This window comes from Acomys minous (genome assembly GCF_964271855.1).
Source record: "Acomys minous genome assembly, chromosome: 7".
Lineage (NCBI taxonomy): Eukaryota > Metazoa > Chordata > Mammalia > Rodentia > Muridae > Acomys > Acomys minous.
The window spans coordinates 109,635,812-109,654,411 of NC_140488.1; the positions used below are offsets into that span (position 1 = coordinate 109,635,812).

At 39.7% G+C, this 18,600-nt stretch overlaps 1 protein-coding gene across 3 annotated transcripts in view; it reads left to right on the forward strand.

Moving 5' to 3' along the window:
• OTC (ornithine transcarbamylase) overlaps window positions 1–18,600 on the forward strand; it is a 120,203-nt gene that overhangs the window by 88,926 nt on the left and 12,677 nt on the right. For all 3 annotated transcript variants that reach the window (XM_084788997.1, XM_084788996.1, XM_084788995.1), the window contains 2 exons: window positions 12,378–12,531; window positions 14,845–14,967. In XM_084788997.1, the coding sequence (XP_084645123.1) occupies window positions 12,378–12,531; window positions 14,845–14,967 (277 nt within the window). The remainder of the gene's footprint in view (window positions 1–12,377; window positions 12,532–14,844; window positions 14,968–18,600) is intronic.

Sequence of the window (18,600 nt, forward strand, 5' to 3'; positions counted from 1 at the left end):
GTCCTGCTCAAACTATGGCACCAGCCAAGGACAATACAGGTGGTAAACTTCGAACCCCTACCCAGATCTAGCCAATGGACAGAACATTCTCCACAGTAGAGTGGAGAGTGGGGTATGACTTTCTCACGTACTCTGGTGCCTCATATTTGAGAGCTTCTATTTTCACATTGTCTTTTTTCTTTGTGTGTTTCTATGTATTTTCTCCCCTCAACAGGAGCAGCAGGCATTGGCTTTAGGATTTCCCCTCCTTTACTATCATTTCATCTTACTCCACAGACCCTGCTTTCAAGTAAGGCCACATTAGGAGTTTCTGGATGGACAGATGTTTTGAGGGGACACCAGTCAAGCCGCTCTGGCCATATATATCATACACTTATACTTGCAGCAGTGTAGGAGAATTTCCTATTGGAGCCATGATGATATTTCAAACGATGAGCTTTAGGGAAGGATTTGAGTATGGGAAAGAGTTAAGAGAGGATTACATCATCATGATATTGAAAAGAAGCTGCAAAAAGATGGAGTATCATGGTAAAAGTATTTGTGTTAGTGGCATTAACATCAGAAAGGTAACATTTCTTAGCCTTTTGTACAACATTTTCAAAATTGCACCTAACAAGAATATGTGCCTAATTAGATACTAATAAATTACCTTGATGTATCCAGAACAGTTGCATAACCTTAGCTAAATGGTCACAAAAACTAGGTTCTTCAAGCGTGCATCAGGCTCCAATTCTCTTAAAGAAAACCACGGTGTAGGGTGAAGAGCAAGGGCTTTAAAACAGGGCCAGTTCTGAGCTCCACTCAAAGCTTTCCCACATACTAGCCCCTATGGTTTGGACCAGTTATTTCTAATTCACAGTCTCCTACTTTGTAAAATGAATGAGTTCATGTTGTAAAGGATGTAGGCCCAAAAGGACTTCATGTAATGTTGAGTGAAGCCAGTTCTGGTTTAGTTTAATCTCCTGTAGTTTCATAGACAGCTTTCACAGACATGACTCTACAAGTACTAAGGCACACTAGGAGGATGTCATTCTGAATACTATTCTACCTTAAAGGTTTTTCTTTGGGATCCTCAGACTCAGAAGCTAACACCTAAGCCAAAGCAATCTTATCCTCACAGGTAAGTTCAACATGAAATAAATATGGCAAATGAATTCATCCCTTGTTCTTCAGCACCAACTCATTTGAAAAGATTACATGTATGTTTCCTGAAACTACATGTTTTTGTTTCTTTATCAAATTTTATTCTTAATATAATCCAAACAGGCCAAGGTTATTTTAATCTAGTTAGAGGTGTTGGAGGGCTGATCTTTTCTTTTTCTGGAGAGTCTTCAATTAAAGAGTACTGGTCAATTTACACAGGAAAGACTGCCTGTGTGTGCTGTTAGGGCCTTGAAGTGTTTGGGGAGAAAAAGAAGAAAGAAAAGAGCCACCTCGAAAAATGATTCTAAAGTTCTCACTATTGTCAATTTGCACAACAAAATTTCCTCCCACTGTTTTCCTTGTCGGCTATTCAAGTAATACATGTCACTTGTAAGGACCTGGAGCCCAGGGAGTACACAATCTGTGTGAGGGTAGGATAGGAACAAGGGGCAAGAAGAATCACAGGACCCTTCATTTGCTGTGGCCTTTATAACCTCATAGAGAATCTACCTGACCTCGCTGTGAACATCTTAATTTGTGGCCATCATGACTGTCCCCTTAGACATTCTTATATTTATAGATACACACACACACACACACACACACACACACACACACACACACACACACACAAACATGAGAGCAATATAGAACTTTACAACCAAATTCTGGCACTGTGGCTAATGTTTTTAAAGTTAAATTGTATCAGGATATGCTCAGGTATGTTTCAGCTTGATTGCCAGCCACTTTTGCCCTGGTTATACTTAAGAACTAATAGGTTTTCTCTACCAATGAAATAAGCCAATTTGAGCCAAATGAAAAATTAAAAGAAAAACCAGGTTTATTCGGGGTAGCTCTGCAGCAGCTTCACCAGTCCCAAAGAACAGGGCCAGGGAAATTGCCATGCAGACAGGGAGATTGGGTGGGGGGAGAGAAATGGTGGAGAGGCAAAGAAGGAAAGAGGGAGAGAGGGAGGAAAGAAGGAAGGGGTGGAGGGACAGGAGAGGGGGAGAGAGAGGGAGAGAGAGAGAGAGAGAGAGAGAGAGAGAGAGAGAGAGAGAGAGAGAGAGAGAGAGAGAGAGAGCAGAGTCTAGATTACATAGGAAAGAGCCTCTGGGAAAGGAGAAGCCCATCTCCTGGGCTGGAAATGGCTGAAGGCTGGGTATGCCAGCCACACCTTTAACTGGTAGTGACTGAAGGCTACTGGGAGAATGTCGAAGCCAAGACCACTTTGATATGCTAAATAGGCACCTGAGCCTGGTCTGAAACTCTATAAGAACACATTCCCTGTTACTCAAGTCTTGCTTCTTCACTTGATGATCAATAAATCTCTAATAAATTGTAACCTGTGAGGTGTCTCTATCTCTATACCTCTTTCTGTATTCTCAGGGCACCTGTGGCTAGTTTTCATATATCAATGTCAGATATTCCTCAACAAGTTCTTGAAGGCATGAAACTGCTGTGTGATTGTCTGTCTCATCAACACCCACACTGACTCTCAAGATCTGTCTCAAGACATGGCCTTAATCCCAGAGACTCTGTACCAAAACTCCCTGGGACCATGTGAGGCTTGATTATTTATTTTGTTTTGTTTTTAAGGGTGTCTGAGTTAATTATCAAATAAGTTTCCAGTCTTACACGGAAGTAAACCATACCAAAGAACAACAGAAACTATTTGCTGGAAAGGATTCATTTAGATCAACCACCCTTGGCAAGTTTCTTCCATACTACCCTTTCAAGATGGTCAGAGTCCTGCATGGATATGCCAATCATTAGGGCACTCATGCTTGTTGTTGTTGTTATTTTTTTTACAAATCTGTTTGTTTATGTAATTCATGTATAGGTAATTCACATAATGGGTGCCTTTGTCTACATGCATACCTGAACATCAGATGAAGGCATCTGATCCCATTAGAAATCATTGTTAGACACATTGTGGGTGCTGGGGATCAAACCCAGGTCCTTTGAAAGAGAAACAAGTGCTCTTAACCACTGAGCAGTCTCTCCAGCCCCAAATGACTCTTCATGTACTGAACATCCTTTTTCCATTTTTATATAGTCTGGCTTTTCTGACCAAGAACTTATACAGCAGGAGAGATCTCTTTCAAATTGGCTGGAAATTGTTCTTGTTATAATTTTTAAAATTCTATTTTTAACTCAAGGGTTTTAATATATTAATATATATGGAAATTTCAATACACACAGTTGTTTTCCTTATAGATGTACATATTGCCTCATGCTTAGAAAATGTGACGTGTGTTCCAATTGTCTCATTTTGAAACAATCCCCATTCATCTTGGATGACAAGACACTCCAGAATCATCTCATTTTTAAAAATCAGGGCCAAGATTTAGCCATTATTGTGAGAGGCTACATGCCACTTTTGATTAGTGATTAAAATCACATCTGAGAGAATGTTTCTTAATGCCATGCTGAGGCCTCATTAGTAAGTAAGCACTCTTTCACTGTGCTATATTCCTAGCCCACCCCACTCACTTTTTGGAGACAGATTTGGTATGTATCACTTGGTGGCCTTGAGATAACTATGTAAACCAAATTGCCCATGAACTTCCAGCAAACTTCCTGCACCAGCATATTTTGTGCTGGCATTAAAGGCATGCACCACCATCACCACAAGCAGAAATTTTTCTTTTGATGAGTGATACAGTTATCTTCTGATTATTACAGTAGCACTCCCTTAGATAACAACCACTCAAAGATATTATTGGAAATGATACCACACCATTTCATCAGGGTTGAAATTTGTTGTCCTAATCTTTCCATTGCAAATCCTTAACCATTCCTTTCTTTTACTGTACAGAAAGGAAAAAATGGTGTTTGATGTATCAAACATTTAGCCAAAGAGTATGAATAAATATTTTAAGCTCTATATATTTTTGAAAAATTCCAAGATTGGCTATCAAATACTTATGGTACACTGGTGTGTGCAGGACCTTTTAAATAGAGGAAATGTAGATTTGGCCAAAGCTGTTTTGTGACAATTGTTGGCAGAGGCCTGAGAGCATTTGAAAACTTGCAGGAATCTACTAAAACTCAAGCAGAACTTTATTTCCACTCGATAGAAATGAAAAAAGACCAAAATGACAAATCTTTACAGAGCCAGGAAGTATTTTTAACTTGTCAGCCTTTCATTTGCAACAAGTATAATAAAGCTCTTAAGATGTTTAAAGCTGGGCTTTTAAATGAGGAGCTGCAGGAAGCCTCCAGCTCCAGCAGCAAGCTTGTCATTGGTTTCAAGGAAAAGGTTTGTTTATTCTCTATAATAATCTTTATTAGCCTGAAAGCATAAAAAGTGTGAATTCTGTTTCTAGCAACTTTAAGCATGAAGGAACCAGTGCTGTGGAAAACACACTAATCACACAAAGCATCTTTAGGATCTTTGTTCCCCCAAGTGTTTCTAATGCAAAACCCATTCTAGGAGCTGCTTCTCCCAGGTGGCTCCCGCCACTAAATGCCACCTCACCTGCAGCTTTTATGGCTAAAGGAGGACCAAGTGATGCTTTCCATAAAGTTTGACACGCTTCCTTTTTTGCTGTGCACAAATGTCCAAGGAACTTTTTGTGAGCACAGCAATACTCCTTATACGGTTATTCGTTTACGGTCCGATCTACTAAACCATTTGAATTCATCAAGCATTTACCATTGCTGTAAAAAGTAGTGACCAAATCAAAGCATAGGCAACCCTTGGGAGCTTGTTAGAAATGCAAATTCTTGAATCTCAAACCAGACCCTCTGATTGAGACACAGAGCTGATGGTGCTTTGCGCGCTCCCTGGTGACTCTGAAGTGCCTTCGAGTTTGTGTTTCTGTAAAAGCTTGCATGTAAGGGTGGGCTGCATAACTCAGTGGTAATGCACTTGGAGCGTGCATGAGGTCCTGGATTCTATCTGTAGCTCTACAAAAAGAAAAAACAGGTCCATAATGCTTATACAGTCAAATGTAAAGTAAGTGAACAAAGCACATCTCAAGCATTTCCATTGATTCTAAGCTTAATCAGAAGCTTTCGATATTTAACCACAGCTTACTAGTTCGTATTTCCCTGAATGCTCTAAGCATTTTACAAAGAAAATGTACCCATAAATATCACATTGATTACAGAGCAAAGTAATGTTTTGATGATAAAACAGGCTATAATGTTATTACTTAGTTTCATAGATATTATTTTATTTCCTCCTATATCTCCTATTTATTTTGATCTTATTTTCTTTTATTCCCCCCTGGGATTTAAACATTATTAGGCTTTATATGCTTTCACATCCTCTCAAGGTTTGAATAGTTTGACTAGGATGAAAAGAAAAAACTAATCTCAGGAAGACAGGGATCATTAAGCACTTGATTCTGATTGGTTAGTGAGTACTGGTTGCTAAGATCAAGGTGAGTTGAACTTCAGGTATTGGCTACTGGGCTTTGTATATTATAGCAACACTTTCACTTTTGTTATGGGACTACGTTTCCTGTTGCTTCTTTAACTTACTATCCCAAATGTCACGTCCTATGCATTAGAAAGTGAACTTCCTGTTTTGAGGGTCAGAAATTTAAAAGAGGTGTCTCCTTCTGTAGGTTCCAGGAAAGATTTGAAACCTTGCCTTTTCCAGTTCCCAGAAGTTTCCCACATCCTTCAGCTCACTCCCAAACTTCTGATTACTCTTTTCTCTTTCACTCATCTCTTTTCTCTCTCTTATAAAGGCATCTGAGAGTATCGAGTCCAATCAGGGGAACTCCCCCTTTATAAACGCCACTTCAGGGTGCAAGAGGCTTTACCTGCTGGCGTGAAGCACCTAGCTGAGGTTCTAGATGCTCAGGGACACTTTTCTCACTCATCCAATATAATTCTGCTGAGTTTTTGTTTGTTGTTTTGGGTTTTTTTTCCCCTCTTTTGCTTCCACTGAACTCCTTCTCTTCTCATCCACAGTCTACACTCAATCTTTTGGAAAGCAGAACCCAAGTATCCTCAAAATGCCCAGTTTTCAGGCTAGCCACATCTCTTTATCCTCACCCCTTTTTACTCTTCTTCCATAAGATGTCAAAATGAGTCTCTGCAAAGCCGTCTTGGTTTTTGAGTATATCTGTCCAACTCATTATGTGAAGGTTTTGAAGATTTGGACATGGGCATCTTTGTGACCCATTATTCTGTTTACCACAGGATCCTTATTTCTATACTTCATATCCATTCTGGGTTTTTAAAAACATTTTGAGCTGGGTACAGTGGCACACGCCTATAATCTCAGGAATCGGTGAGGCAGAGGCAGGCGGATTGCTGACTTTGGTCTACAAAGCAAGTCCAGGACAGCCAGGGCTACACAGAGAAACCCTGTCCAAAACCCCCCCCCCAAAGAAAGAAAGAAAGAAAGAAAGAGAAAAGTTGAAAATGAGGTGTTCTTTTGGGTCCATTTGTTTGCCTTTAATTTCTGACAGTAATGACCCATTGCCACAGCTTTGTAACACAAGACTCTTGTCCTCTCTCAGGGAGACCTAGTGGCACTCAGAGGAAGGACAGCAGGTTACCAAGAAGAGACTTGATACCCTATGAGCATATACAGGGGGAGGTAATCCCCCTCAGTCACAGTCATAGGGGAGGGGAGTAAGGGGAAAATGGGAGGGAAGGAAGAATGGGAGGATACAAGGGAGGGGATAACCATCGAGATGTAACAAGAATAAATTAATAAAGGAGAAAAAACAGGTAAAGCATACATACCCCTTGTTTCTGTGCATTGTGTTAGAATTAGTTAAGCCATGAAAAGCTTTCCCTATTGAGGAAGAGGAAAGTGAATTTGAAACCTTAGATTGACAGTTCACTAAGTCTTTATTTTGGAACGACAGTTCCATCGCATCTGAAGGCACATGGCAAATGGTGGCCGCTAACTGCAGGAGTATCCACTGCTTCTCTTTTGTAGATGACCACAAATGCTGATGGAGCCTAGTTTTGGAACAGTTTCTTTTTCTAGGACCAGTTGGCTGATAAATTATGTTAATTCATTATCGATTAAGCAGATTGAAAATAATATATATATATGCTTAATAGTCAGAAAATATACTTAACAAAATACCCATAAAACATCTATCTGAAACTACATACATACACACACACATATATGTATACTGTGTATGTATGTATGTATGTAGTATTCATTTATATTCTGTATTTCTCTTTTACACTTGTACATTTTCTTTGTATTAATTCATTTCTTGAAAGTACCATGGCATTTTACAAATAAAACTTGTTTCACACAGGATAATATTTACTGTTATGAATAATTATAGCTTAAAAATGGAAGCTCCCTGTTTTTAATAGCTGAGTAGTATTCCATTGTGTAAATGGACCACATTTTCTTTATCAGTTCTTCAGTTGAAGGGCATCTAGGTTGTTTCCAATTTCTGGTTACTATGAATAAGGCTGCAATGAACACAGTTGAGCAAGTTTCCTTGCATTAAGGTGGAACATCTTTCAGGTATATGCCCAGGAGTGGTATAGCTACATCTTGAGGGAGATCTATTCCTAATTTCCTGAGAAACTGCCATATTTATTTCCAAAGTGGTTGTACAAGTGTGCACCCCCACCAGCAATGGAGATGTGTTCTCCTTGCTCCACATGCTTGCCAGCATTTGCTGTCATTCGAGTTTTTGATCTTAGGCATTCTGACGTGTATAAGATAGAATCTCAGAGTTCTTTTGATTTTCATTTCCCTGTGTTGACTAAGGACTTTGAGCATTTCTTTAAGTGCTTTATGGCCATTTGCGATTCCTCTTTTGAGAATTCTCTGCTTAGCTCTGTATCCCATTTTTTAATTGGGTTATTTGGTTTGGTGGTGTTTAACTTATTGAGTTCTTTATATATTTTTTATATTAGCCCTTTTTCAGGTGTAGGGTTTGTAAAGATCTTTTCCCAGTCTGTAGGCTTTTAGTTCTGTTGACAGTGTCCTTTGCCTTACAGAAGCTTTTCAGTTTCATGAGGTCCCATTTATTAAGTGTTGATCTTAAAGCCTGAGCTATTGGTGCTCTGTTCAGGAAGTTGTCTCCTGTATCAATGATTTCAAGGCTCTTCCCCATGTTTTTTTTCTAATAGATTTAGTGCATCTGGTTTCATGTTGAGTTCTTTGATCCACTTGGACTTGAGTTTTGTGCAGCGTGATAAATATAGATCTATTTGCATTTTTCTACATGTAGACATTCAGTTAGACCATTTGTTGAAGATTCTGTCTTTTTTCCATTGTGTGGTTTTGGCTTGTCAAAAACCAAGTATTCATAGGTTTCTGGATTTATTTCTGAGTCTTCAATTTGATTGCGTCTACTCAGCCATTAAAATCAAGGAAATAATGGAATTTGCAGGCAAATGGACAGAACTAGAAAAGATTATCCCAGACCCAGAAAGACACAGTTGGTATTCAATCACTTATAAGGTGATATTAGCCATATAGTAGAGGATAACAATACTACAATCCACAGACCTAAAGAAGCCGAGGAGAGCCCGAGGGAGGATGCTTGAGTCTCACTCAGAACAAGAAATCCAATAGATATCCAAAATAGATAGAAGGAGGAAACTGTGTGGGAGATGGGGTGGGGAGGATAATGGGAGTGGGGATCAGGAAGGTGGGTGAGGAGAAGAACTGGGAGAGAGAGCAGCAACTGGGGGAGCTCATAACAGAGACAGGGAAGGTTCCTGGGAGTTTATGACATTGACCCTAGTTGAGACTCCAAGCAACAGGTGTTAAGGAGGATAAAGTAGACACCTCCTGTAGCCAGGTGGGACTCCTAATGGAGGGGGAGGGACACCAACCCACATGTAAAACCTTAGACTCAAAATGTATCTTGTCTACAGAAGCATAGGGGCAAGAACGAAACAGAGATGGCAAACCAGTGACTGGCCCAGCTTGAGACTCACCCCACAGGAGGGAGCCTACCACTGCTGTGTTTGCAGACAGGAGTCTAGCATAACTGTCTTCTGAAAGGCTTCATCCAGCAGATGATGGAGACAGATGCAGAGACCCATAGCCAAACAATAGGCCAAGCTTGCAGAGTGCTGTGGAAGAGTGGGAGGAAGGAGAGAGGAGCTGGAGGGATAAGGACACCACAAGAAGACCTACAGAGTCAACTAACCTAGGCTCATGGGGGTTCACAGATACTGAACCACCAACTAAAGAGTTTGCATGGACAGAACTTAAGCCCCCTACACATATGCAGCAAGTGTGCAGCTTGGTCCTCATGTGGGCCCCTTTCCAATTGGTGTAGAGGCTGTCTCTGACTCTGCTACCTACTACTGGGTCACTTTCCCTTAGCTGGGCTGCCTTGTCATTCCCTGATGGGGGAGGATGTGCTTAGTCCTGACTTGACATACCTGGGTGGATTGCTACTAATTGGGGGCTTCCTGTTCTCTGGGAGGAAGGAAAGGGGGGAATTAGGAGGAGAGGATGCAGGTGGACTGGAGGCTGGATCAGGATGTAATGTGATTCAATAAATAAATAAACAAACACATAAATACATAAATGGAGGGAAAATCTAGGATACTCGTATGAGAAAATAGAAAAAGCAAACGGAAGCTCCTTTAAGTTGACTTCCTCCTCATTAGCAGCGCCCTTGCCATTTAGAAGCCTCTCCTGCTTTCTGCCAACAGTATGATGTGACAGACCTGTTCTGATTTTATCCTGCCAAGGACAAAGAACTGAAGAGCCTATAATAATTCCCTTTCCATACATTTTTAAAAATTAGAACAATGTTAAGGGTCAGACTCTTTGTGCTAAGGATGCTTGCAGGAACTTAGGGGGTAAAAACAGCCGCTTCTGTACTGTCACTGTTGGTAATTAACTGAGAGATCAAAGGAAAATACTTCATATGTGTATGAAATCTTAATCCTTCCGGTATAACATACCCCGTTGTTATCTCATTTTCACCCTCACTTTTAACACAAGAGTAACTTTATTGCAATACAAGTATTCTTTCAGGGATTTGAATAGCTGTAATGGATCAGTAGTGAGAAGTGCACGTTCTTGAAGGATGTTATACCATTTTGTCATCACAACCTTCTAGTCTGACTCTAACTCTGCATGATCATGAAGAGATTATCCCAAATATTAGTTTTCTTTCTACCCTGCATAGGACGTGTATTTATTTCAGTATTGTATACATGTGTGTGGTATTGGGCTGTCTTACTATGCACCCAACCAAGGCTTGCCTTGAAATGGTGGTGATCCTCCTACTTAAACCTTGAGAGTACTATAAGCCCAGGTGTGCACCATCACGCCTGACTTTTTGCCCTCAGTGATGGGAGCAGAACTAGAGTCCCATGTATATTAGACAAGTGGTCTATTGACTTAACACTCCTAGTTTCTTCTGCGAGCTTTTTAATCCTTATATTCCTTTATTGTACCTTGAAACGTGTAGAGTGTATGCTAGCAGGCATTTCATGAGTTCATTCACACCTCTCCAAAATGGCTCAGCACCTGGAATATTGCATATGTCGATTTTGCTTTCTGAAGGCTAGATTCCACTTCCAGGTTCTTTGTGATGGTACTTTGTAGAGAACCTTCTCGAGTGTAATCCTACTGAGAGATATTACACAGCAGTTGTCTACTCCAAATCCAGGACCATGTCCAGAGCTATCTTCCTCTCGCCTTCAACTGCATAAGTCTTCAAACCAGAGATACCTTCCTCCCTGTGCCTGGGTACTTTTCCACTACAAGGATTGTTATGGCTTGGATTGGGCATATCCCCTGCAGATTCATGTCTTAAAAGCTTAGTCAGTATTGCAGAAATATTCAGAGGTCGGACTTTAGGGAAGTGATTGGATCACGTGTGTTCATCAATGGATTAACACATTTATTGATGGATCATGAGTTGCTGGGATATTGGGAGGTGATGAAAGTATAAGAGGTGGGACCTAGGCAAAACCACTGGGTTTGGGGGCATCTGTATACACTTTAAGAAGTTTAAAATATGGCATATAAAGTGGAACAATACTCCTGCACTTCTCTTATGAGATTGTAGTTATCACAAACTTTATTCCTTTTAAATATGGACCGATTAGCTCAATGTGATTTAGATTGTACTGAGTTGTCTACTTCTGCTAAGTTACTTCCTTACAGTAGAGTTAGAAACTTGCATTCTATGGGGAAGAAGGTTTGTATTATGATTCTCAGAGAGGGCAAGCAGATCTAAAATTATTTTAAGATTACTATGGTTCTTAAACTTCGGAAGATTATCTGAAACATCTGAGGAATTCAGAAGTCATCCTCTATATTTGGGATGCAGGCATCTGTGTAGTAACAGAAAGTACCGTATCTCAAGTTATCAGATAGATGGGGCAGCTGGTTGCTCTAATGCAGGAAGTTTTACTGGGAAATATTTACTAGTGAATCATTCTATACTCAGAGTATTTGAGAAGTTTTTTTTTTTAATTGACTCATCCATTACAGGCTCTTACCTTAGAAGCAGTGCTTACTCTTGAATTTTTTCCTACCTTGTTAAGATCCTAAGAAAAGACTCAATGGTATTTTTAAAATATGGTAGCTTTGATTCCCTCTTCATTAAGAACCTCCAATTTTCATGGGCAAGTTTGCCACTTGGGGATCTAGTCACAATGGAGATTATGTCAGTAAATCTGGGTGGACTGTGAGATACTGAACAGCTGCCAATACTGATATGAAGAGCAATGTGCTAGTTTGGGTTTTCAGCCTTCACTGAAAATTGGCATCCACTTGGAAATTAAAAGCAAGCAAGCAAATAAACAAAAAACACTGATCCCTAAGTACCATACCCTAGAGATTTTGTGTGGGTTTCCATGGCTACTACTGGATGCTTTGTATTTTATGGAAACAATGAAAACTTTCTCCCTGTGGATTAATGTAAAAGAAAATTAGCCACACACCAGGTCATTAATGCTTCTTTGAATGTCTTGCTGTTTGGTCTTGTCCCTTTAAACTTTAGAAACTGACAAACTGGCATTTATCAGGAATAAGTGATCATCATGTCTGCTGGGTTCACAACTGATTTCTCCACAAAAAAAATGTAACATGGTCACTAGATAATATATGGGTGGAACAACATCTGTCCTCTATGATGACGATGTATTTAGTGTTAGCTTTTCAATCTCTCAGGTTCATAGGTATATTGTACTATTCGTTATAATTTATTAGCACTTATTCATATCTGTACAGAGCTTGTATTGAAGAAGGGGCTATTAAGCAAAACTTGCTTAGAATGTCTCTTCTTGATTTGCCACAGTGTGTTATCTAGCATGACAGATGCAGTGTTAGCTCGAGTGTATAAACAATCAGATTTGGACATCCTGGCTAAAGAAGCATCCATCCCAATTGTCAATGGACTGTCAGACTTGTACCATCCTATCCAGATCCTGGCTGATTACCTCACACTCCAGGTTGGTGTATTCAACAAATAATTCCTACTTAAATGATGTTCAATAGTTATGAATAACTTCTATCTTGTAAAGTATGCGTATGTGTGATTACAACAGAGATACAAAACAGTAAGTACATTGCTTTAAACAGATTATATTATCTTTTTCCTCTGAATCCTGTTTCCAACCCCCTTCTAGCCATTCTCACATCTTTACTTTGCTCTCTGTTACTCAATTTAACCATCAATGAATTAGGAAGGCAATTGCATGTAGAATGAACATGCCTTCTGTAAGGGACTTCTACAATAGGTCACTTGAGATGAAAAGAACCACTTTAACTATAGTTAGCACTATTCCATGACCTTAGGTCTGAAAGTGCATAAAAAGGAAGAAGTGAGCTAAGTACTGGCACTCATTTTCTATCTTCTTCCTGACTGTGGATGCAATGTGACCAGCTGCCTCAAGCTCTGGCTGCCCTGATTTCCTCCACAGTGATAGACTGTCCTTGAACTTTTGAGCTAAAAATAAACCTTTCATTCCTTCCTTAAGTTGCTTTTGCCAGGTATTTGATCCCATCACTGTGGAAAGTAACTAACACAGTGACCCTACAGTCACCAGACTCTGTAACTGGGCAATGAAGATTAGAGGAGTTCAGTGTAAGTGCTCAAGATGTTCTATTACTGCTTAATAAAAGAAAGGGAGGCATTTTCAGTTATTTTATAAGTTGATTTAAAATAAGCAACATTTGGGCTTTATAGAATTAAGAGTCTAATTTGGTCATGTGCTCTCAAATCAGATCCTTGAATGACTTTTAAGATGTACATTATTTGGTTTGACACAGCCACACTACATGTTTTTGTCACTTGGAATCTTAACAAGCAGAGTTTCCATGTCTCTAGATGATTTTTAGGAAACAAAGTGAACTTGATGGGTCCACCTTCCTTCTCATTTGAATGAGCTGCAGACGTTTAAATGAGAGGTCAAACACAAGAAAAGAGAAACGCTGTTCAGAGATGAAGGCAAAGCCCAAAGAGAGAAGACAAAGTAGTGATGTCAGGTGGAAAGTTGCTGGTTTTGAGCAAAACCTGGAGATACTGGTTGGCTTCATATTTCTCTCCGGGACTTTCTCATTACTAAATCATGAGTTCACTGAGGGGGCATGAGCTGATCTATCCATCATAGGACCTCCTGCTGGCTCTTGTGCAATGCTTTACTGAGGAGACATCAAAATAGCACTTCAGTGACTAAAGAGCAGTTTACGAACCCAACTTCACATCCTAGCTTAAATACCTAGCTGTCCCATGATGTGCAAATTACTCAGCCTTTCTCCTTCTTCTTTGATCTTTACAAATATTTAGCTATTTAAATATATTATGCCTACAGACATTGCTAAACGAATAAAAACTGGGGCTGATGGGATGGCTCAGTGGGTAAAGGCACTTGTCACCATGTGATGGAAGAAGACAAGGGATTTCTGAAAGTTGTCCCATGACTCCCACACACGCATCGTGGCATGTACTTACCCTCCCTCCAGAAAATAAATATTTTTTAAACTTAAAAATAAAATCAAGCTCCTATGTGTACATTATACTGCTTTATCATTTTTTTCTTTTGTGGTGCTGAGGATGGACCCCTAGGCCTCATGCCTGCTGGAAAAGCTCTTTACCAGTAACGCCCCTATTCAGAGCAGTTTTGTCAAATCCTAAAGTGATGAAGCAATTACTTTAGATATATTTACTGTTTTAAAATTAAATGGTTGAGTTGAGGCCTACTATATGCATATCCTTTTACTCCCACCCTACAAAGAAGTTGTTACTATGGTATTTGTATGTAAAATTCCCAGAAATACCTTTACACTTTATACATAACTTTATCCATAAACAAAGAATTGTCTGGCATATTTTTTCCATTGACAGTGGCTTTCAGAGTCACTATGCTATACTGTTTCTTGTTGCATTATAGCAGCCACTTCTTTACACCAGCAAATGCAAGTTATGTGGAAGTAGTGACTTCTGTCTCTTTTGTTTCATCCTCAGCATTAAGAGATGGAGCTGAACAGCAATAGTGCTCATTCCATGAATGAGAAGACCGAGTCAAATATTCATGAAAATATAAGCCTCAGTACCATGTCTTGGCTTAAGACAGTAGAACCTTTTAGCTACTGTTTTGTGACTGTGTGTTCTTATTAGTGAATACAATGCAAAATATAGTCTATTCATTCTAATAATGCATTTCTTGCTAGGCCAAATCTTTCCTTTATCTTAACTCGAGTAACTGTTCCATAAACTTGGGTTTCCTTCCTATATTTATTCCTCTTCCCCTCTTGTTTTGTAGGAACACTATGGCTCTCTCAGAGGTCTTACCCTCAGCTGGATAGGGGATGGAAATAACATCCTGCACTCCATCATGATGAGTGCTGCAAAATTCGGGATGCACCTTCAAGCAGCTACTCCAAAGGTAGGGAACTTTCAGCCCTGAAAGAACATCCCTGTCGATCAGATGTTATTGCCCAGTGAAAACAAAGCTTCTGACCAAGGACAGCAGAGCTGAGGCCACACAACTTACGTTCTTCTATTGAATAACTATCTGGCTTCTTAAGAGCCCAATTTTCCATTTCTATAGTGGAAACTAGCCTTGGCTGATGCCTTTTATTCTATGATTCTGTGATAAAAGCCCATCTGAATTATGACTTTGAATGCCCTGATACTGGTCATTGTGATGACTGGCATCTTTGTGCATTATCACCACACAGGCTGAAGAAAGCAGTGAAAACCAGACAATGTAAAATCCTCAGTGTGTGGAAATGGTGCTGTAATCTCTCCAATACAGCAGTTTGATTTAAAACAAAGTAAAGAAACAAAAAAAAAAGTCAGTTCTATGTGGAGGGCACACTTGCTAGCATCCAGCTTTAGATTTCCAATGTCTCATTGGATTTTGAAATCTGAGTCTCATGTGCCCTTACATTTTTTCTAGCCTGTTCATTTTCATAGAATGCATGGGAAGCCCACTCTTTCATATATTAACCCTTTCTATATAAAGAAATGGTAGTAGCTGTTGCCCCTCTATATAAATAAAAGCAGAAGGGAGTTCCTGCCACCGGAGGATATTCTTTTCTATAGTTTGAATTTTGAACATATAAATGTTTGATCAGCATAATAACATATGTGCATAAATAAATACACTAAAATAAAGTAGTGTGCATCACCCTAGAAGTAGTCCTATGTTAAGGTATCCTTGCCCTTGAAGAATAAACAGGACATGGGATGGGTAGGAATTAACCCGACAGGGGAATCAAGCACAAGCCAACCTTGAAGGACCTGCCAACAATAGTTTAAATATCCCAGATCTGCTGATCTTGTCTCTCCATTATGTTTCCTCTTTAGCTTCTGATGTCACTTCAGACGTCTTTTAAAAAGGAACATTCCCCTAAGTAGAAACTATTTCAGAAACTAAGTGTTGATTTGTGGTAAGAAAATGAATCATCACATTAGAAGAGAAACTATTCACAATGATTATGTGCCTTGCCAGTGTGTCTCTCACCAAGCGCGTGTTTGCTGTCTCTTAACAGTCACACCCATGGCTCACTCCAAGATGGATTTAGGGGGACTTCCATTTTTTTCTCCATGCTTCTGCTTCTTGAATTTGAGGTGTTTATTTATCAACTGCCAGGAACGTGGATTATAGTGGGAAGATGACTCGCTGGATTTCTCCAGTAGTAATCACCCAATCCTTGAGTATCTCATGCGCTCATCACCCACCCAACCCCTGGCAAGCATCTTCTGCTGAGCTTCCTACTAACATATCCCTAGGAGACTCACAGGGAACTAGTAGGAAGAGATCATATAAATGGAAGAATCAAGGAAGGGTATTATTTATAGGGACAAACGATCTGGTTTCGCTCGACCTAGGGTATTTCTGAAGGTGGAATGCATTTAATGATAAAATTTCCAGAGTATTTGGAAAACCAGGGTAATTTGGTCACCCCAGTGCCATGACATGCCCAGTCCAACAAAAAGAAGCTTAAGGTGCTAGAAAAATGAGCTCTAGATTATAAAGTATGCTTTAGAGTTTCCCCACCCGGAGTCAGGAGAGAAGGTTTTCATCTTTCTGGACCAGTTCCTGCTGAGGGACAACAGGCAAAATGGAATAGCAAGTTCTCTGGCACTTACAATGAGGAGAGCAGCCTGATAGCCAGAGAGTGGCCTTCTGGAAAAAAAAAGCTGCAAGTTCTTTGTTGGTAAGACCCTTGTATAGTCCATTGAATCCCACACACATTAGTAAAATCCTTGTCTTTAGTGTTCTAGCTGAGTCGGTTTGGGTCAATGCATCCTTCTCTCTTAGTTTCCTAGGCCAGAACAAATTGGCACAAATTGGATGGCTCAAAAACCACAGTCACATGTTGTCTGAGATCTAGGTGTTGGCATAGCCATAGTCTGTTTGCTTGGTTTTTTCCTGAGTTACTCCAAGTCTTTCCTCTATCATCTTCATTTTGCATCCATATATCATTAGGTGCAAATGTCCCTGTTCTTCAAAATAATGGCTTATTAGAATTAGGCTTCCTGCCACTTACCATAACCTCATCTTAAGTACTTATATATGTAAAGACCCTATTGCCAAATGAAGCTACATTCTAATCTTCCCATTGGGCTCTCGCTCTCTCTCTCTCTCTCTCTCTCTCTCTCTCTGTGTGTGTGTGTGTGTGTGTGTGCAGAAAGGCACTCCCCTAGACCACTAGAGAAAATGATGTCATTCTTTGGGACACAACTGGCTACTCAAGTGTCTTACCAACACAGAACTCACAAATGTTTTTTTCAGAAGGCCACTTTGGCAACCAGGCTGCTCCTCTCATTATAGGTGCCAGAGAACTTGCCATTCCACTTTGCCTGTTGTCCTTCAGGCATATTAAGGCAAAATGTGAGTGCGTTTGCTTTTGCAGATAAAATGTGCATTAGCAATAATTGCTTCCTGCTATAAGGTGATTTTGGAATGGCTCCATTCTGTTGAATATACAGTTTAAACATTTTATTACATGTCAAAAATGTTTTAATAACATCAAAGAAAAGTTCCAACATAATAGAGTAATTTAAGTATTGTTCTTCTATGGAAACTCATTTAAATGACAAAGTACACCAAAATCCATTTAAATATTAGTGAGAACAAGTTTTTACTTTTGTTTTTGTTTCTGTTTTTTTTTAACTTGCTGCAAAGTCTGATAGTGCAGACATTGCAGTTAGTCCATCAAGTCTTCACTTGTTAGTAGAACTATTGCCCTTAAAGATAAAGCTAGATTCATTGTAAGGTTAAGAAACACTGAACAGCTTCCAAAGTCATAAGTAATACATTTCCTCATGCCTGAACCAAGAGGAACATACATGTTCAAAAGAAATTACTATTCTATCCATGACTTTACAAACGTGTTCCATAAGCCACCAGCAGTAATGATTTTAACAGTGTTCTAAGTGAATATTCAGACTGGTTTGTGGATCAGCTCCTTCATCTGGTTTTAAGATTTATGTAAAAGCCAATGAGTGATTTAGTATTGACAACTGAGACGTGAGTAAAGAATCCCTCTCTGCATTCTAAGTCACAGCTCGGGGTGTGCAAGGTTGGGTGATTTTCTCATTTCCAAGTTCCAGCTCCCTAAGGACTTATTGATTCTTTCTCTCAGAATAATTATTCTTAGAGAGGCCAAATGCTCCTCTCTTAAAAGAGGACTACATTTTCAGAGCAGTGGGCACATGGTGTAATATCCAAGTCTCCTTATTGATATTTACCTGCATGAGTGTTCACAACATCAGCTACCAAATTCACAGACCTTTATTAACTACTTTCCCCAACCCCCATAAACCAGACTCCAAGAGCTCTCTGCAGTTTGGCCATATCGAAGCTTGCTTTTGAAAATACCTTGTAGCTGTCATATTCCATATCGCGACAGCTTCTTTTCTCCCAAAGTTGGTGAGGAGAGAAGAACAACAGTAGACAAGTTTGTATAAGGAAGCCAGATTTCAGCTAAGCGGATGTGGGCTTGCCCATCACAAGCTGAGCTTCTCAGAAAGCAGAATCTGAGAATTTAGTGTGTAGATGTACAAG